The 21498-nt window shown below is 43.3% G+C and overlaps 1 protein-coding gene across 1 annotated transcript in view; it reads left to right on the forward strand.

The window, feature by feature from the left end:
* Positions 1 to 459: 459 nt before the first annotated feature.
* Positions 460 to 21498, forward strand: part of HAL (histidine ammonia-lyase) — a 32398-nt gene continuing 11359 nt past the window's right edge. The window contains exons 1-10 of the mRNA XM_030548512.1: positions 460 to 835; positions 1236 to 1296; positions 1468 to 1495; positions 2042 to 2116; positions 2217 to 2289; positions 2385 to 2451; positions 2629 to 2666; positions 2752 to 2877; positions 17488 to 17627; positions 19316 to 19363. Of these exons, the coding sequence (XP_030404372.1) occupies positions 589 to 835; positions 1236 to 1296; positions 1468 to 1495; positions 2042 to 2116; positions 2217 to 2289; positions 2385 to 2451; positions 2629 to 2666; positions 2752 to 2877; positions 17488 to 17627; positions 19316 to 19363 (903 nt within the window). The 5' untranslated portion in view covers positions 460 to 588. The remainder of the gene's footprint in view (positions 836 to 1235; positions 1297 to 1467; positions 1496 to 2041; positions 2117 to 2216; positions 2290 to 2384; positions 2452 to 2628; positions 2667 to 2751; positions 2878 to 17487; positions 17628 to 19315; positions 19364 to 21498) is intronic.

Below are 21498 nucleotides of genomic sequence, written 5' to 3' on the forward strand. Positions count from 1 at the left end.
TAGTTCAGTGTCTATTCAGTCCTACCAAGAGGGCCATTTAGTGTCAGTCCATAGTGGTGTGTGTTATGATGTCCTGCACGGGTTTTTCATAAGAGGGTGGAGTTGCCATTTAGAAAGAACTTGTCTAAAACACTGGAAGTTTTTAAAATGCACAACCAAAGCCCCATAAAAACATCCGCCAGAATCCTTTAGAAATATCTGTTTGGAAATTCTTGTTCTACAAACTAGAGCTAGATTTAGACTCTACAGCCCAGACCCTCGAAGGTATAGAAGCGCCTAAATACCTTTAAGGAGTTGGTGCTACACCTTGGCACAATCTCAAAAGATAACTGTGTCAGCAGTTTCACATCCCCTGTCTAGGAAAAGGTTTGCTGCTAGGGTTGGCGCTTAGTAGATAAAGTTTGTTAAATACACTAACTTATTTGTGAAGGCAGGGTTCTGGGGTGGAGAGAGGATTTTTGTCCTTTCCTGATTGGGACATTGGAATCCAGTCAGGTGCTGTTCTTTAGGCTATAGTGTGGTAAACACAAGGCTGATGCACACCACAGCCTTCTTCAGTGGAGGGATAACCGTAGGCAGAGGAGAAGTATGCCAAGGTACACAGTGCATGTCCGAGGGGAATGGCTAGCAGTGCCTTGCCTAACTGGCACTAACACAGTGAGATGGCTGGGGAAGGAAGCTGTGAGACGTTACATGAAAAACAAGCCTGATAATGGGGGCTTTGCCTCAGTGGAAGAAGTGAAATTCTGTGTTCGAAGGTGCAAAAGCTTTGGCTTGCTGGATCTTGATGATACTTTGGAGGACACACTAGAGGACAATGAGTTTGTTGAAGTTGGTAAGCAAACCTGCAATGACAAATTATATGGTGACTGCACTTGCTTAGGAGACCCAAAGTGTGTATTTTCTGTTTATCTTGAAACGTTAGATTTCTGTGATATACAAATCTAAAATTTAAGAAAAAATATTAAATTGCAAACTCAGTTTTGAGAAGGCTTTTTAGGTCTTCTGTTGTGTCATACAGTTGAGTGGGATATGATACAGTTTGGCTGTAGGTTTTGGATTTTTGTGTGTGGTAACTACATTTTTACTGCATGTTAAGACATTTAAATACATTTGGCTGCAAATTAGAATTCTTGTCACTGATGTTTTTTCTAGTTAATGAAGAATACTCTGTAGCAACAAACTATGGGCAATAAGTTTTTTTTACTGTTTGTTTTTTCCTTTCTTCATTGTAGTTATAGAAGGAGATGTAATGTCTTCAGATTTCATTGCATGTAAGCTAGAAGGAGTTGATTTGTATCCTTTATTGAGCATTGTTTTGGTTAATTTTTACAATTCTTAGATTTGCAAAGTTGAAAATGCTTAGCACTTTTTCCCCCTTCAAAGGGCTTCCTTCAAAAACTCTAATTAAATGACAGCTATTTGTGTGGGTTTTTAATGTCCTTTTTTTCCTTTACATGGCTTCAGATATAGCAAATATCAAGAACCAGAAAAGGTATGGCTCAGTAATGATCTTAATACGATGTGCCCCAATTCCAATAGTTTTTTACATTAGAGGGTGAAGTAGGGTGAAATCCTCTTATCACGGTGGGAGAAATGGCAGTATTCAAAGAGAACCTATTTTCTTTACTTGCCCATGACACAGAGGGGAGCCCTACAGAACATTTCAAATGGAATTGCTATTTGTGACATATACTATTTGTTTTCAGTAGGATTCAGTAAGTTCTTGCAAACATTTACTACCAAGTGTAGTGCTTTCTATTACTGTGGGTAACTTCACCAACGCTACCGCAGAAGCACTTTGCTCTGCACTGTTTGCAGGATCATCCACGATGACTGCTTAACTTGTTACCTCTCGTAAAATAAGCTGTTCTTTGCTAATGCTTCTCTGAGAGAGTTCTTACTGTGTGAATGAGAACAGGACTGAACGCTGTTGTAACCCAGTTCACTATTAAGCTTTCACTGTATTTATTTAGTTATGATTGCTTAGAAATTGATTACATATACATGACACTCACTAAAATGCAGTTCTTTGGCACAGTATATTTATTTAGATGGGAACAGTTTAACACCAGAGGATCTGGTCAATTTAGGAAAGGGGCTCTACAAGATCAAGGTAAAGATTTTGAAAGACTCTAATTCTCCAAATACTTTTTATTTAGTTAGTTTTTCAAGTAGTAATAGAGGAATGAATATTGACACTGGTGTTTTTCTAGCTCAGACCTGAAGCTGAAGCTAAAGTCAGACAATCAAGAGAAGTGATTGAAAGAATTGTAAAAGAACAGACTGGTATTTTTTTTTTCTTTTCTAACTTCATTTTGTTGTCAGGTTTAGCTGACTTTAGTTAGATTATCTTCTTTATCTGAAATATCTGTTTCTTTCAGTTGTTTATGGAATCACCACTGGCTTTGGGAAGTTTGCTCGAACAGTTATTCCAACTAGTAAACTCAAGTATGTTGTATCTATTTCCTTCTTTAATTTAGAAAATGGATATAGAAAGTGGATCATATTATTTCTATAGTGTACGTTTTTAGTCCATTTTTCTTCCTAAAAGGAGAGGGATATTTTTGCTCAGTTTTGTGAAAAAATTTTCCTATGTTTGAACACTGGACTTTTCTTTCTTTGTAGGGAACTTCAAGTGAATTTAGTTCGATCACATTCCGCAGGTAGTGGGAAATTGATTTCAAATTTGTTTCTTTTCCACAACTGTTAGAATTGGGGTTTGTAACCTTGAGAATGTTGTCATTGCAGGTGTCGGGAAGCCTTTGATCCCAGAGAGATCTCGCATGCTTTTAGCTCTCAGGATCAATGTCTTGGCAAAAGGATACAGTGGAATTTCACTGGAAACTCTCCAGCAAGTTATTGAAGCATTTAATGGTAAAAAAGATATTTAGAAATGAATACAGCTGTTTTATCCTTTGTATTACAATGGTGCCTAGAGACTGCAGCCTAGTTCACAGGCCTATTGTGCTAGGCACTGCACAAGTAGATTGCCTGTCTCAAACAGTCTAAGCAGACAAGATGGGACAAAGGTATACAGCATGCAGAAGATTGGGAACTGAGGCACAGAAAGTGTAGTTCACTTGCCAACATTATCCAGGGAGGTTGTGGCAGAACCAGGAATTGAACCCAGATCTCCCAAATCCCAGTCCAGTGTCAAACCACAACCCCTACCTTCTTTATTGATTTTGTTTTTATTAAGTGTTCATAGTTTTATTAATTTTGAGCCAGAAATTGTGGTGGAAGAACAGTGGTATAGTTTGGGAGAGGAGAAAAAGGCAGCACTTCAGATTACCTTTTGCAGTTGTATTACTTTTGTCCCTTTGGGTCTTTATATTATGGTAACACTTTGGCATGAAAATAAACTCCATTGTGTGCATTTAACACACAGTGAAAGCAGAATTAAGAATGCTTGCGCAGGGTTGATTACCTGAGAAGACACTAGGTTGCTAGTTCAAAAGCAGCTGAAGGCTAATAGTCAGTGCAAGCTGTTACTTTATCAGTTATTTGAAAAGCGGCCTATGTGAAATATTACTCTTTCTAGGCATTTATACCTCATCTATCACCATAATGACTGTCTTTCGCTAAGGGCTTGATTCTCGAACTGCGAGGCTTTCTATTAGGGGTTCAGTTCAGCAACAGTTGCTCATTGATCTAGCTAACACTCATGTGAGTATCTTTGAGGTCAGTGGCACTACTTCCTGGAAAAAACATTATCACATAGATGTTTGCAGGACTAGGACCACTGAGACATGTTTACTGATGTGAGTAGTTCCATTGAAATGAGTTGGAGGGCTCATAGGAATAATTCACTGTGAGTAAGACTTGCAGAAGTGGGCCCTAACTGAGTAGCTGGCCTGAGGCTGGTTGCTAGCAGGCAGTTAATCATGTTAACAAAACCATCGAAACAGTTAATGCCACTTATATCATTGCTGGTAGGCTCAACAGGGAAGTTCAGGGTGGCCTTGGAAACTTGCTACCTTTCATTCCTAGAAATAGTCCCGCCAATGAGAGAGCCACTGCAAACTTCCTCTCACTGTCTGTCTGTCTGCTATTATACTCATTCTGTGTCTGTGAATAAACTTCAGTTTAGATGGTTTTCTTTCAATCCATCATCCTTCCTGAGCACAAGATTCACTGTTTTTTTAAAATCTGTTTATATGAATATAAGGTTTTTGCATTTGTCATGGTATAAACCCCCACTCTGAACCTTAGCGTCCAAAAGATGGGGTACCAGCATGAATTCCTCTAAGCTCAATTACCAGCTTAGTACTTGTAGCGCTGCTACCAACCAGGAATTCCAGTGCCTGGTACACTCTGGTCCCCCCAAAACCTTGCCCGGGGACCCCCAAGACCCAGTCCCTCTGGATCTTAACACAAGGAAAGTAAACCCTTTCCCTCACCGTTGCCTCTCCAGGCTTCCCCTCCCTGGGTTACTCTGGAAGATCACTGTGATTCAAACTCCTTGAATCTTAAAACAGAGAGGAAACTTTACCTTCCCCCCTCCTTCTCTCTCCCCCTCCCAGATTCTCCCTGAGAGAGAAAGTAATCCTAACACAGAGAGAAATTAACTTTCTCTCCCCCTTCCCTCCTTTCTCCCCACCAATTCCCTGGTGGATCCAGACCCAGTCCCCTGGGGTCTCACCAGAATAAAAAAAAAAACAACAATCAGGTTCTTAAACAAGAAAAGCTTTTAATTAAAGAGAGAAAAACAGTAAAAATTATCTTTGTAAATTTAAAAAATGGAATAGGTACAGGGTCTTTCAGCTATAGTCACTGGGAATACCCTCCCAGCCTAAGTATACAAGTACAAATTAAAATCTTTTCAGCAAAATACCAATTTGAACTCCTTTCATCCAAATACACATTTGAACTCCTTCCAACCAAATACACATTTGCAAATAAAGAAAACAACCATAAGCCTAACTCGCTTTATCTACCTAGTACTTTACTATTTTAAACTTATAAGAGACTGTATCGGAGAGATCGGAGAGAAACCTGGTTGCACGTCTGATCCCTCTGAGCCCCCAGAATGAACAACAACCTAACACTAACAGCACACAAAAACTTTCCTCCCTCAAGATTTTGAAAGTATCCTGTCCTCTGATTGGTCCTCTGGTCAGGTGACAACCAGGCTCACTGTTCTTGTTAACCCTTTCCAGGCAAAAGAGATATGAAGTACTTCTGTTCTATTAACTCTTATCTGTTTATGCAGCATTGTTCTGGGGACATAAAGCTAATAGAGGCGCTACAGTTACACACATCAGGGTGAATTCAGGAAGGTGAACCCTGTGCTGCCTTCCATGATGTGACATGGGAAGTAAAGGAACATGAATTTAGTCACAGAGTTTTCTAAGTCCACAGAGGGAAAGGAAGAGAATCTACACTGCCAGTTGCCCTCCTTGGGTGACCAGATGTCCCGATATTATTTGGACCATCCTGATATTAGAGACTTTGTCTTATATACGCAACTATGCCCTCCCCCCCAAAAATGTCCTAATTTTTCACACTTACTATATGGTCACCTTATGCCCTTCTCTCCATCTTTCCTCAGTTCCACAGACTCCTCATTGCCTCTTCCACACATTCAGGGATTGATGGGGCTTGAGGGAGATCCCGGAAGCACCAGGAGCTAGGAAATTCTCAAAGGTGTTTAATGCTGCTAAAAGTCACTGGGTGGCTTTGACTTTAGAGGAGATAGGACATTCAGTCAGAAGTGAACAAATAGCTGCTTTTTCAGTTTGGTGGCCAAGACAAAAAGTCTGTCATGGGAGGCTGGGTGGGGATGAGGGGACTAGTTTGTTTCAAAATTCCAGATCGCAGGCCCTGGTTCTCATGGGAGACTTTAATCACCCTGATATCTGCTGGGAGAGCAATACAGCGATGCACAGACAATCCAGGAAGTTTTTGGAAAGTGTAGGGGACAATTTCCTGGTCCAAGTGCTGGAGGAACCAACTAGGGGCAGAGCTCTTCTTGACCTGCTGCTCACAAACAGAGAAGAGTTAGTAGGGGAAGCAAAAGTGGATGGGAACCTGGGAGGCAGTGACCATGAGATGGTTGAGTTCAGGATTCTGACACAAGGAAGAAAGGAGAGCAGCAGAATATAGACCCTGGACTTCAGAAAAGCAGACTTTGACTCCCTCAGGGAGCTGATGGGCAGGATCCCTTGGAAAAATAAGATGAGGGGGAAAGGAGTCCAGGAGAGCTTGCTGTATTTTAAAGAATCCTTATCGAGGTTGCAGGAAAAAACCATCCCGATGTGTAGGAAGAATAGAAAATATGGCAGACGACCAGCTTGGCTTAGCAGTGTAATCCTTGCTGATCTTAAACACAAAAAAGAAGCTTACAAGAAGTGGAAGCCTGGGCAAATGACCAGGAAGGAGTATAAAAATATTTCTCAGGCATGCAGAACTGAAATCAGGAAGGCCAAATCACACTTGGAGTTGCAGCTAGCAAGAGATGGTAAGAGTAATAAGAAGAGTTTCTTCAGATATGTTAGCAACAAAAAGAAAGTCAAGAAAAGTGTGGGCCCCTTACTGAATGAGTGACAGAGGATATGGAAAAAGCTAATGTACTCAATGCTTTTTTTGCCTTTGTCTTCACAAACAAGGTCAGCTCCCAGACTGCTGCACTGGGCAGCACAGTATGGGGAGAAGGTGACCAGCCCTCTGTGGAGAAAGAAGTGGTTCGGGACTATTTAGAAAAACTAGATGAGCACAAATCCATGGGGCCGGATGCGCTGCATCCGAGGGTGCTAAAGGAGTTGGTGGATGTGATTGCAGAGCCATTGGCCATTATCTTTGAAAACTCATGGCGAATGAGGGAGGTCCCGAATGACTGGAAAAAGGCTAATGTAGTGCCCATCTTTAAAAAAGGGAAGAAGAAGGATTCGGAGAACTACAGGCCAGTCAGCCTCACCTCAGTCTCTGGAAAAATCATGGAGCAGGTCCTCAAGGAATCAATTCTGAAGCACTTAGAGGAGAGGAAAGTGATCAGGAACAGTCAACATGGATTCAGCAAGGACAAGTCATGCTTGACTAACCTAATTGCCTTCTATGAGGAGATAACTGGCTCTGTGGATGAGGGGAAAGCAGTGGATGTGTTATTCCTTGGCTTTAGCAAAGCTTTTGATACAGTCTCCCATAGTATTCTTGCCAACAAGTTAAAGAAGTATGGGCTGGATGATTGGACTATAAGGTGGATAGAAAGCTGGCTAGATCGTCGGGCTCAACAGGTAGTGATCAATGGCTCCATGTCTAGTTGGCAGCCGGTTTCAAGTGGAGTGCCCCAAGGATCGGTCCTGGGGCCGGTTTGTTCAATATCTTCATTAATGAGCTGGAGGATGGTGTGGACTGCACTCTCAGCAAGTTTGCAGATGACACTAAACTTGGAAGAGTGGTAGATACGCTGGAGGGTAGGGATAGGATACAGAGGGACCTAGACAAATTAGAGGACTGGGCCAAAAGAAACCTGATGAGGTTCAACAAGGACAAGTGCAGAGTCCTGCACTTAGGACAGAAGAATCCCATTCACTGTTACAGACTAGGGACCGAATAGCTAGGAAGCAGTTCTGCAGAAAAGACCTATGGGTTACAGTGGATGAGAAGCTGGATATGAGTCAACAGTGTGCCCTTGTTGCCAAGAAGGCTAATGGCATTATGGGCTGTATAAGTAGAGGCATTGCCAGCAGATCGAGGGATATGATCATTCCCCTCTATTCGACATTGGTGAGGCCTCATCTGGAGTACTGTGTCCAGTTTTGGGCCCCATGCTACAAGAAGGATATGGAAAAATTGGAAAGAGTCCAGGGGAGGGCAACAAAAATGATTAGGGGGCTAGTATCAGAAGGGTAGCCGTGTTAGTCTGGATCTGTAAAAGCAGCAAAGAATCCTGTGGCACCTTATAGACTAACAGACGTTTTGGAGCATGAACTTTCGTGGGTGAATACTCACTTCCTCAGATGCATGTAGTGGAAATTTCCAGGGGCAGGTATATATATGCAAGCAAGCTAGAGATAACGAGGTTAATTCAATCAGGGAGGATGAGGCCCTGTTCTAGCAGTTGAGGTGTGAAAACCAAGGGAGGAGAAACTGGTTTTGTAGTTGGCAAGCCATTCTTTGTTTAATCCTGAGCTGATGGTGTCAAATTTGCAGATGAACTGAAGCTCAGCAGTTTCTCTTTGAAGTCTAGTCCTGAAGTTTTTTCGCTGCAGGATGGCCACCTTAAGATCTGCTATAGTGTGGCCAGGGAGGTTGAAGTGTTCTCCTACAGGTTTTTGTATATTGCCATTCCTAATATCTGATTTGTGTCCATTTATCCTTTTCCGTAGAGACTGTCCAGTTTGGCCAATGTACATAGCAGAGGGGCATTGCTGGCATATGATGGTGTATATTACATTGGTGGACGTGCAGGTGAATGAACCGGTGATGGTGTGGCTGATCTGGTTGGGTCCTGTGATGGTGTCGCTGGTGTAGATATGTGGGCACAGTTGGCATCGAGGTTTGTTGCATGGATTGGTTCCTGAGCTAGAGTTACTGTGGTGCGATGTGCAGTTACTGGTGAGAATGTTTCAGGTTGGCAGGTTGCCTGTGGGCGAGGACTGGCCTGCCACCCAAGGCCTGTGAAAGTGTGGGATCATTGTCCAGGATGGGTTGTAGATCCCTGATGATGCGTTGGAGGGGTTTTAGCTGGGGACTGTATGTGATGGCCAGTGGAGTCCTGTTGGTTTCTTTCTTGGGTTTGTCTTGCAGTAGGAGGCTTCTGGGTACATATCTGGCTCTGTTGATCTGTTTCCTTATTTTCTCATGCGGGTATTGTAGTTTTGAGAATGCTTGGTGGAGATTTTGTAGGTGTTGGTCTATGTCTGAGGGATTAAAGCAGATGCGGTTGTACCTCAGTGCTTGGCTGCAGACAATGGATCGTCTGATGTGCCCGGGATGGAAGCTGGAGGCATGAAGGTAGGCATAGCGGTCAGTAGATTTTCGGTATAGGGTGGTGTTAATGTGACCATCAATTATTTGCATCGTGGTGTCTAGGAAGTGGACCTCCCGTGTAGATTGGTCCAGGCTGAGGCTGATGGTGGGGTGTAAGCTGTTGAAATCGTGGTGGAATTTTTCCAGAGTCTCCTTCCCATGGGTCCAGATGATGATGATGATGATGTCATCAACATAGCATAAGTAGAGAAGGGGCATGAGTGGATGAGATCTGAGGAAGCGTTGTTCCAGGTCAGCCATAAAAATATTGGCATATTGTGAGGCCATGCGGGTGCCCACAGCGGTGCCACTGATTTGGAGATATATATTGTCATCAAATTTGAAATAGTTGTGTGTGAGGATAAGGGCACAGAGCTCAGCAGCCAGTTGTGCTGTGGCATCATCAGGGATACTGTTCCTGACAGCTTGTATTCCATCTGTGTGTGGGATGTTTGTGTAGAGAGCCTCTACATCCATGGTGGCTAGGATGGTGTTTTCTGGAAGGTCACCAATGCATTGTAGTTTCCTCAGGAAATCAGTGGTGTCACAGAAACAGCTGAGAGTGCTGGTGGCATAGGGTCTGAGTAGAGAGTCCACATATCCAGACAGTCCTTCAGTGAGAGTGCCAATGCCCGAGATGATGGGGTCTCCAGGATTTCCAGGTTTGTGGATCTTGGGTAGTAGATAGAATAACCCTGGTTGGGGCTCTAAGGGTATGTTGATTTGTTCCAGTGTAAGTGTAGGTAGTGTTCTGAGTAGATGGTGCAGTTTCTTAGTGTATTCCTCAGTGGGATCTGAGGGAAATGACCTGTAGAATTTGGTATTGGAGAGTTGTCTGGCAGCCTCCTTTTGGTAGTCAGACCTGTTCATGATGACAACAGCACCTCCTGATTAGGGGGCTGGAGCACATGACTTATGAGGAGAGGCTGAGGTAACTGGAATTGTTTAGTCTGCAGAAGAGAAGGATGAGGGGGGATTTGATAGCTTCTTTCAACTACCTGAAAGGGGGTTCCAAAGAGAATGGATCTAGACTGTTCTCAGTGGTACCCGATGACAGAACAAGGAGTAATGGTCTCAAGTTGCAGTGTGGGAGGTTTAGGTTGGATATTAGGAAAAACTTTTTCACTCAGAGTGGTGAAGCACTGGAATGGGTTACCTAGGAAGATGGTGGAATCTCCTTCCTTAGAGGTTTTTAAGGTCAGGCTTGACAAAGCCCTGGCTGGGATGATTTAGTTGGGAATTGGTCCTGCTTTGAGCAGGGGGTTGGACTAGATGACCTCCTGAGGTCCCTTCCAACCCTGATATTCTATGATTCTATGAAATCCAAACTTTTTTTAATTTTGTCTCACGAAAATGAAAATCCCCCAAAATATCACTTGGGATGAAACATTTCTCATGTTGAATTGAAATGACATTTGAATTTTTTTATTTTGCTTTGACCAGGATTTCTCAAACAGGGGTTGCCGCTTGTGTAGGGAAGGCCCCTGGTGGGCCGGGCTGGTGTGTTTACCTGCTCCGTCCACAGGTCTGGCCAATCGCGGCTTCTGCTGGCCGCGGATCGCTGCTCCGGGCCAATGGGAGCTGCCAAAAGGGGTGGCCAGTGGCACGGGCCGAGGGACTTACTGGCTGCTGCTTCCAGCAGCTCCCATTGGCCCAGAGCAGCAAACTGTGGCCAGCAGGAGCCACGATTGGCCGGAGCTGCGGACGGGGCAGGTAAACACACTGGCCCGGCCCGCCAGAGGCTTTCCCTACACAAGCAGCGACCCCTGTTTGAAAAACCCTGGCTTTGACATTTCATTTTGAAAATGTCATTTTGATTCGATAGTTTCAAAATGGCTGATTTCAATTTTTTCCTCAATAAACTGATTTGACATTTCCAAAATTTTCATTTTCAGGTTTTTTTCAGCTGAAACTAACTGCCAAATTTGCCCTGAATTTGCACATCATTTTGGTGCCCTGAAAAATGCATTTTTTGGTAAATTTACTCTTTACCAAAAAAATTTTTCAACCAACTCTACATCCAATGGCAGCTTGTCACATAAGGGAGCCATGCTGCCATGGAGAAGGGGGTCTGCAAAGCAGGAAAAACCAGTAAGGTCTTCAGGGTGGCTTTGGCTTCCTCATAGACTCATAGACTTTAGGGTCAGAAGAGACCAATATGATCATCTAGTCTGACCTCCTGCACAAAGCAGGCCACAAAACCCTACCCATCCACTTCTATAACAAACTCCTAACCTATGTCCGAGTTATTTAAGTCTTCAAATTGTGGTTTGAAGACCTCAAGCTGCAGAGAATCCACCAGCAAGTGACCCATGCCCCACGCTGCAGAGGAAGACGAAAAACCTCCAGGGCCTCTGCCAATCTGCCCCAGAGGAAAATTCCTTCCCGACCCCAAATATGGCAATCAGCTAAACCCTGAGCATGTGGGCAAGACTCACCAGCCAGCACTCAGGAAAGAATTCTCTGCAGTAACTCAAATCCCATCCCATCTAACATCCCATCACAGACCACTGGGCATACTTATCTGCTGATAATCAAAGATCAATTGCCAAAGTTAAGCTATCCCATCGTACCATCCCTTCTATAAACTTATCAAGCTTAGTCTTAAAGCCAGATATGTCTTTTGCTCCCACTCCTCCCCTTGGAAGACTGTTCCAGAACTTCACTCCTCTAATGGTTAGAAACCTTCATCTAATTTCAAGTCTAAACTTCCTAGTGTCTAGTTTATACCCATTTGTTCTTGTGTCTACATTGGTACTAAGCTTAAATAATTCCTCTCCCTCCCTAATAGTAATCCCTCTGATATATTTATAAAGAGCAAGCATATCCCCCCTCAGCCTTCTTTTGGCTAGGCTAAACAAGCCAAGCTCTTTGAGTCTCCTTTCATAAGGCAGGTTTTCCATTCCTTGAATCATCCTAGTAGCCCGTCTCTGAACCTGTTACAGTTTGAATTCATCCTTCTTAAACATGGGAGACCAGACCTGCACACAGTATTCCAGATGAGGTCTCACCAGTGCCTTCTATAATGGTACTAACACCTCCTTATCTTCCTGTTGGATTCTAAGGCTTTGCAGTGGTTACTCTTCCTCCCAAAATAGGAGAATAGTTCCAGGTATCCATGGCTTCAAAATGGTGGTTCTTCTAACTTAGTTTTCACCTATTTTTTTTACTAGAGCAGTGGAACCTTTTTTTCAGACTGAAAAGTTCAAATCTATTGTAAACATTGGAGAAGAAGCCAGGAGTGTAGTGTAAACCATGTACCACTGGTAATATAGTATTCCAGTGTTAGTGGCCAGTGTAAAAGTAAAATAAATTATATTGTAAAAATAAAAATGAATTAAAGAAATGTTGTATGTACCTTTAAGCAGAAATAAGAAATGTTAAAATACAGGTGCCAGGAAAAGAAACATTAGGCATAAACATGGGTGCTAACGGCGAAACATTAACAGAAGATCAGTAATAGTTAGTAAGGAAATAAGATATGCATTCCTAGCTCAGGGTGTTATTAGCAGAGCACTGTGCTAATAAAACAGAGTGGTCTGACAAACTGTGAGTCCTGAGTCTAACTTTGACAATTTGGAGGTTCCATCAAGATGGCAACCGTCTTCACTGGGGCTGTGTGATTCCTGACCATTTTTGTAGGATGACTGTGGTAGCCGGCACCTGGGCATTTGGCCCAAGCGGTCCTCCACCAGAACGGAAAGGCACACAACCACAGTGATGTCTACGCCATTGAATCTGTTGGTTCCCACTCTGTTCTGGTAGGGATCCCAGGATCTGACATCAGGAATCTGGTCAGGTAATTATTTCTGTGTTTTGTCCAAACTGAGGACTGTCCTGTCTCTATGTCTATCCGTCCTCTTGTGAAGTGTTTGAGTCTGGGTGTCGTCTCCGTCCAGGGATCAGCCAACCAAGGGGTTCCTGTCCTCGTGGTCTGAGTGAGTGGAATCTGCACAATTGCAGCCACACCGCACTTTGGGTAAAACCACTGGTGTGAAAGCAAGGGCGATTGAGGCAGTAGCCTGTGGGCTCCTTTTGTGTGTTGCACCGGGCATCGCTCTGACAAACCCGAATTTCCTTCTTGTGTGATTGGTATGTGAAGTCCTCCTGTATGGGTAACCAGACGTCTAAGTCGGGACAGTTCCCTAAATGAATGCCGGCTCATTTTATGTATTTAGAATGGGTCCAGACTCCTGTAAAAAGGGTTCAGACTCCTGTAAATTTCTGGAAAAATGGTTCAGGCTAACTCAGGGGGATCCCAAAACTCAGTGGCCACTGTTAAAATCTTGGAACAAAGACCGAGTGAACATCTTAAAGGACAAACTTGGCCAACCTAAAACTAAATTGGCTAAAGGAGAGGTTAATTGTTTCATGCAGTGGTGGGAAAAGGCAAATCGTAGGTGGACAGAATCAAAACTTGCCTCTCTCAAATATTTCAAAATTGTGAAGTGACCACAACAGCACTCACAAACAGTTCATTGGAAAAAAGCAGGATCAGGCCCAGACAAGCAGGCAAGCAACAGATAAAAAAAACTGAAAAACAGGTTGGAAGCCCTAAGGGCATAGTGTCAGGAGTAAGAAAAGCAGTAAGTGCAGGCATAAACCCCTGGAACAATACTTAAAATAGTTAAATTTGAGTTCATAAAGGTGTCATTTTGGGAAATAAACAAGTGATTTAAAAAAAGAAAGTAAAAAGTTAACTCTACAAAGGCTGGAAAAAATTAAGCAGTTAAACTTTGTAAAAATGTTAAAAAGGACCATGTCAAAGAGAGAGAATTCTTGGTTTCTTTGCAGCCATGCTGAAGGAAAAATGGGCCCTTTTCCAAAAAAATGCATGTAAATAATCCAAATATATGTGCAGCTATGTACAAACAAAACAGTGTAAAGGAATGTAAAGAAAAAAATGTGTATGTATCTATTTGTCTGTAAAAATATGTAAAGTTCTAAGAATCTAAACCAGCACACCTGGTTTGTAACAATAGCAGATAAGAGCTGTAGTAAAAAATAACAAATTAACAGTGACCCTCTGAAGCAACAGCAGAGGTCAGGTGCACAAAACAAGAAATGTTAAAATACAGGTGCCAGAAAAAGAGAGATTAGGCATAAACAAGGGTGCTAATGGCGAAACATTAACAGAAGATCGGTAGTAGTTAGTAAGGAAATAAGATATGCATGTCTAGCTCAGGTAAACTTATCAGATTCTGCTTCCTTTGTTATCTTGTTAAGTGCTCGCCCTTTTATCTGTATAAATAAGACAGTTTGTGTCTTGCATGGTGCTCACATTATCTGGGTGTTATTAGCAGAGCGCTGTGCTAATAAAACGGAGTGTCTAACAAACTGTGAGTCCTGAGTCTAACTTTGACAACAGTAAGATTTTACATGACCAGTTTTTGACTCCTTAAAGAGGCTGAGTGTGGGAGTGGGTTTTTTTTTTGTTTTGGTTTGGTTTTGGGTTTTTTCTTCCAGAAACTGTAGTAAAAATCAGATCTCTTCAATTTGTCTTGGACATCCAAAAGTGAGGTACTGAAAATCACTAATCACTTCTGGAAATTGTGGCCAATGTAATTATAGTGGCTGTGGATCCAGTTGTTATTGTATTAACAGGCCTGTGTACCTTTGCATTATAAACCCTTATGCTGAGGAATTATGGAGTCCTACTGTAGACAACAGCTTAGGGCTAAAATTTGACATACAAAGTTCGGTCAAGTTTTTATCAGCCATTTTTTAAAAATATAATTGTTGGATTTCAGGATGATTTTTAATTGAAACTTCTATGCCAGACTGAAGTGACTTAACTGAGAAATGTACGGTAGAACCTCAGAGTTATGAACACCATACACCTCATTTGGAACTGGAAGAACACAGTCAGGCAGCAGCAGAGACAAAAAAGCAGCAGCAGCAAATATAGTACAGTACTGTGTTCATAGAATCATAGAATATTAGGGTTGGAAGAAATCTCAGGAGGTCATCTAGTCCAATCCCCTGCTCAAAGCAGGACCAATCCCCAACTAAATCAGCCAGGGCTTTGTCAAACCGGGCCTTAAAAACCTCTAAGGATGGAAATGCCACCACCTCCCTAGGTAACCCATTCCAGTGTTAAACATAAACTACTTTAAAAAAAAAAAAAAAAAAAAGCAAGGGAAAGCAACATTTTTCTTCTGCATAGTAAAGTTTCAAAACTGTATTAAGTCAATGTTCAGTTGTAAACTTTGGAAAGAACCACCATAATGTTTTGTTCCATTATGAAAATTTCAGAGTTACGAACAACCTCCATTCCCAAGGTGTTTGCAACTCTGAGGTTCTACTGTACTTTCTAGAACACAGAGTGCCATTGATTTTCTTTCTTTAAATGAAAATGCCCAATCATTCCTAGCATATATGTATATATGGGCTGAAGGAGCCAACATTTCAGTCTTGGTGCATAAGTAGCCACTAAATAAGCATTTCCTGAAGTGTGGGGTGCACCCTCCAGAACTGGTGGGGAGATGGAGGGCACAGATGATCTATACATGAGTTTGGGTAGGACTTTTTACAAAACGTGGAAGTGTTGACAGTGGGGTGTGTGTGTGATTGCTTTCATTTTCATGAATGGGGTTCAGTGTTCAAAGGTCTGGGAAATGATGCTTTAATGTAATCTGAGAAACTTGAGTCTCTAAATATTCAGTAACATCAACAAATCCAGGGCTGGCCTTAGGGAAAATATCTCCCTGGTTGAACTTGTATTTTGGCATCTCTGGCCCATTGCCTCCCCAGGCTCCCCATCCACCCCCTCATTGCCCTGGCCCCTGCTGCCTCTCTGGGCTCCCCACAACAGGTCAGCAGCCCAAGGGGAGGAGCAATGACAGGAGGGCATCAAAGGGCTGTGGTGGCAGGGGAGCATGGTGACCTGAGAGACCCAGAAGGAGGGGAGGGAACCAGAGTAGTACAGACTCTCATTTTTGTGGGCCTGCAGGGGGACAGTGACATGGGGGCTTCAGAAGGGCAGATCTCTCCCCACACCCCACTACTGAGCATCCTCAATATTCAAATGCCTCTTCCCGCTCCCAAGGAAGGTGGGTTATGGGTGGGGGAGGTTAAAATGCAAATGCTCCAGCGCACTGGATTTAGCTAGGGTGGGTGGTGATGGTGGAAAGTTCACTCCTGAAATATCCCAAACGCCCTGCACTGACACCTTGCTTTGGAATGAGCTAAAAAAAGGGGGAGCCCCTGAGAGCTGGGAGGCTGGGGCCTGGAGGCACAGTGAGGGGCCCTTGGGGAGCTGGGTGGCCATGGGGGGGTGTTGGAAAATGGGGGCACAGGAGGGGCCCACTGGGAGCTGGGAGGCTGGGACCTGAGAGCAGAGGAAGGGGCCTCCTCAGAGCTGGGACATGGGGTCAGGACCCCCAGACTGACTTGTCTCTTTCCCTGCAGTTTCCCCTCCCTTCTCCTCCCAACCCTGAAGAGGCTGGCATCTTACAGCTTCCATTTCCATTGGGCAGCATCACTCTCATTCAGGCTGCCCTTGGAAGGAGTAATGGCTGGGCTGGGACAGTCCCAGAGACTGCGGGGGTGGGAGGAGCCTGCCGGCTCACCGAGTATGGAGGCAGGATTAGGAGCTGGGCTGGGAAACCAGGTGGGGTGGGGAGCAGGGGCCCTCTGCTCAGGAGCAGTGAGGCAGGCGCTCTTGTCACTCCAGGCTGCACCCTGCAGGCACAGAGGGGAAGCCTGAGCCTCTTGCCTCTTCACCACAATGTTCCCCTGACTACGATGCCCTGGGTTGTCAGCCACGTCACCCACCTCTAAGGCCAGCCCTGGCTAAATCTTACTCTACTTTGGGATGAGCAAAGATGCTGTCTGCTGCATCCTCTTCCATAAGCTTGGTGTCCCTCAAAGGCTGAAACTCAGCCCAGTTTTACTGAGGCACTGCAATTTCTGCAAATGTATGATACCAAAGTGATGGCTTGTAGTTTAACTTAGATTTCCAGTCAGCTGCTCAAAGGCAGCCAACAGTTCAGTGGGTTCCTTACTTTTAAAGGGTCCTCTTAGGACTGAGCCCTTTAGATTTTCTTGGTCTTGCCTCAGTGTAGGACTTGGTGACTTCTTGAGGTCCCTTCCAGCCCTATATTTCTATGATTCTATTCTATGCTATGATGAGCTGAGTGGGAGCCTTTCTTGTGACCCCCACCAATGGTTGTCAGATGTAGTGACACATCTGAGTTGGAATTTCAACCTTAACTTTTAGTTTCTTGGCCTTTGTGGGACTAAGCTACACCAGAACTTTAATCCCATATCAGGTTTGTTTTGTTTTGATTGTCAGCCAAAAACAATTGTTTTTTTTTTAAACTACAGGAGCTAATTTAGGAAAAATTAACAAATGCCAGTTTGCAGGGGGGGTGATGCTTCTCCATTTCACTGGTTGCCATTCCAGTATGTCACTTCAAGACAACCAGGGCAGATTCATCTGCCTGTGTCTCTGTTTCAAGGAGAGAATGGATGGAGGGTCTAACCAAAGTCTGATTTCTGCTTTCTTCTTAGCATCGTGCCTGCCCTATATTCCCGAGAAAGGGACGGTTGGAGCCAGTGGAGACTTGGCCCCTCTTTCTCATCTTGCTTTGGGGTTCATAGGAGAAGGGAAGATGTGGTCCCCAAAGAGTGGCTGGGCTGATGCTAAATATGTAAGATCAGTGTGTCTGACTACTAGGACTTCTTGTCTGTCTCCTTCAATTGGCTGTGAGTAGACTATGTGTATTATGAGAACAAAGGAAAAAATTTTCATCAGAACTATGCGATGGATTCATAACATTTTATATCATTTGGATTTTGTGTGTCACTTTCTGGTGATTGAAGTATTTGTTTCTGCACTGCTTTAACACTTTGTCTTATAGGACAGATACTATGGTGAAAAATGAGGCATGAGAATAGAACAAAACATACACACACCAGGCACCATGATATTGGGGTTTAGATACCACCATGTCTGGCATATCAATAATGCCTAGATAGACATGATGACCTTGCAGTAAAGCAACATGATACAAGATCCAACATTGATGAGTGCCCAAATCTGGATGGATGGACAAGATGTCATGTTGTACCAGCTCCAAAGATTTGTTAGTGCACCTTCTGTCCTGCAAACATCAGAATTGGCCTGATCAGAACTGGCCCACCAAACCTGAGATGATCCCACAAAACCGAGGATTAATGATGTGGTTTCAAATGCTAAAAGTAAATGGAGACTTTTAGGGTTTTTTCTTTCTTGAGGAGAGAGGACTTACTAAGATTTCTGTTATGTATTATAACGGCAAGAAGCAGATGTATAAATTTCAGTAACCCTGAAAACACGACTTAAACATATAACATTTTCAATAGATTAATTTGGGTTGAAAGGGTTCTTTGTGGCATCATTTAGTCTACGCAGTTACACCATGGCAGAATTGATTTATTTTTTAAAATTTATCCATCTCCATTAATTCAGTGTTTTGATCCAGCCATGGATCTCTCGAATGATGGTGATTCCATAATCCCCCTCAGTATCAGCCTAGGTACTGACATGGCTCCCTTCAACATAGTATCTGAGCACCTCCCCAGTATGTAGCCTCTCAGCATCCCTGTAAGATAGGGCAGTGCAATTATCTCCATTTTACAGAAGGGCACTGAGGCACAAAGAGATTAAGGATTTTAATCTCATTTAATGATACACTCATTAAAGTCAAGCAGTCTGTAGCAGAGTTGGAAATTGAACCCACCCTACTGATTCCCAGTTACTTGCCCTAACCAAAAGCCATCCTTCCTCCATTCACTAACTGCATTTGCTGTTGGTGGAAAAGTCTTCTGCAGCTCCTGTGGGGGCTTAAGCATCTCTTTCCTGCCATTGTTCTTCCTGATTCTCCCCGTCATCACTTCCTCAGCAGGTCTCTCTTTTCTGTTTACAATCTGTCCAGCTGAGGAGGACTGAGTAGGATTCTCATCAGAATCAAAGCAATGCTTCTTCATTTGCCATAACAGTCTTTGCTTCATGGTGTGGAATAATGCCACCACTCCTTAATGGGCTGTGACTGCACCACCTCTCAAGCACTCCTAGTCCCAGGCTGTGCTGGCCCTGGGGAATGACAGCATTGGACTTGAAGGCCAGGTGTGTCATGTGACAGGACAGAGCATGCATTAGTTCAGGCAGCCAGGTCAAAACAGGGTTCTAAATGTTAGTGCATAAAAAGCTTCCCCCACCTCCCTTTACTGTGGAATATTCCAAAATGTTCATTAGCATAAGACAAAAAAGATGGTTGTATGCAATCAGCAAAGTCGTCCAATCAGTGTATTGAAAGGCATTTTTCACTAACGCCCTGTTCAATAAACTGCTTTACAGGTGCTGCAAGCCCATGGCCTGAAACCGATAATCTTGAAACCAAAGGAGGTAATGAAAACCAAGGCTAGCCAATTGGTAGTTACTTTATGCATATGTTGCCCATATTTTAAAAGTGAGATGAATTAATTATCAGAGGGGTAGCCGTGTTAGTCTGGATCTGTAAAAGCAGCAAAGAATCCTGTGGCACCTTATAGACTAACAGACGTTTTGGAGCATGAGCTTTCGTGGGTGAATACACATGTCCTCAGATGCATGTAGTGGAAATTTCCAGGGGCAGGTATATATATGCTAGCAAGCAAGCTAGAGATAACGAGGTCAGTTCAATCAGGGAGGATGAGGCCCTGTTCTAGCAGTTGAGGTGTGAAAACCAAGAGAGGAGAAACTGGTTCTGTAGTTGGCAAGCCATTCACAGTCTTTGTTCAGTCCTGAGCTGATGGTGTCAAATTTGCAGATGAACAGAAGCTCAGCAGTTTCTCTTTGAAGTCTGGTCCTGAAGTTTTTTTGCTGCAGGATGGCCACCTTAAGGTCTGCTATAGTGTGGCCAGGGAGGTTGAAGTGCTGTCCTACAGGTTTTTGTATATTGCCATTCCTAATGTCTGATTTGTGTCCATTTATCCTTTTCGGAAAATGGATAAATGGACACAAATCAGACATTAGGAATGGCAATATACAAAAACCTGTAGGACAGCACTTCAACCTCCCTGGCCACACTATAGCAGACCTTAAGGTGGCCATCCTGCAGCAAAAAAACTTCAGGACCAGACTTCAAAGAGAAACTGCTGAGCTTCTGTTCATCTGCAAATTTGACACCATCAGCTCAGGATTGAACAAAGACTGTGAATGGCTTGCCAACTACAGAACCAGTTTCTCCTCTCTTGGTTTTCACACCTCAACTGCTAGAACAGGGCCTCATCCTCCCTGATTGAACTGACCTCGTTATCTCTAGCTTGCTTGCTAGCATATATATACCTGCCCCTGGAAATTTCCACTACATGCATCTGAGGAAGTGGGTATTCACCCACGAAAGCTCATGCTCCAAAACATCTGTTAGTCTATAAGGTGCCACAGGATTCTTTGCTGCTTTTACATGAATTAATTATTATTTTAAATCCAGTTCCAGAAGGTAATTAGACATCTGTTACAGGGAACCCATTAGAGGCTCTACAGTAAAGGGTACGTCAGCATTTCCATTTCACCTCCCACTTACATATGATTTAGTTCAACCGCAATCATTTATAGAAGCTTTGTGTACAAAGTTTCAGTCCAGGGTAAAACTTAGGTCCTGTCTATAAAAGTTCCACTGGGAACTGCCATTCATCCACACACACACTTTTTACCATTAGTGATTTCCTGGACATCCATCAATGGAAATTACCCCAATTCCTATCTAAAGTAAGTCTGCATCAGTGGAAATTAAATTGGTGTAGTGCCAGTGTAGACGCATCCCACTTCCATGGCAACTAAACCAGTGCAAATAATCTTCTTCCTGCTGTTGCACGCTTCACTAATTACTGCAGAACTGACCTGTCAGCTCTCTGTTCTACATTTCAGTGCTCAGGGCTCATCTCAGCTGGCTGTCACCAGAAGTATTGTGTTCAGACAAGCCCTTATTTTATGAGATGGGTTTTGTTTAAGTAAAACCTTCAGTAATTCAGACGGGTTTTATCCTGCATTGTGGGGACCAGGCTTTTTGTGTTGGTAGTTTAGAGAAAGAAACACATTTTATAACTTAAACACATTTTGTGATATTTAATAAGCAATAACTAGCATTAGCATGGTATAAATATTTATTTGTGTAAGCATATTAATCTATTTATTAAACAAAAACCCAGGCTGATGAAATCTTACCCACATAAACTGACATGTAGGTTCTTAGTATGTAAGATATTCCAGTGCTCTTGATGGTGGACCATAGTAATTGTCATAACTACAGTACATGCAGCAAGATACCTGATCAAAAGCCTACTGAAGCCAATGGGAAGATTTCCCTGGCTTCAGTGAGCTTTAGAATAGGCCCAAAGTGAGTTAAAACAGAATCTCCATCTTAAGTCTAATGGCAAGTCTTCCGCTGACATAGCATCGGTGTGGACAGTGGGAAACTTGCACTGCTTGGGCGGGGCGGGGGGAGAGTTTAATGGGTCTTTTTCACACTTCTGAGCAACATACGTTAGATCAGCTTAAGT

Source organism: Gopherus evgoodei, chromosome 1, assembly GCF_007399415.2.
Source record: "Gopherus evgoodei ecotype Sinaloan lineage chromosome 1, rGopEvg1_v1.p, whole genome shotgun sequence".
In the NCBI taxonomy this organism is placed as follows: Eukaryota; Metazoa; Chordata; order Testudines; family Testudinidae; genus Gopherus; species Gopherus evgoodei.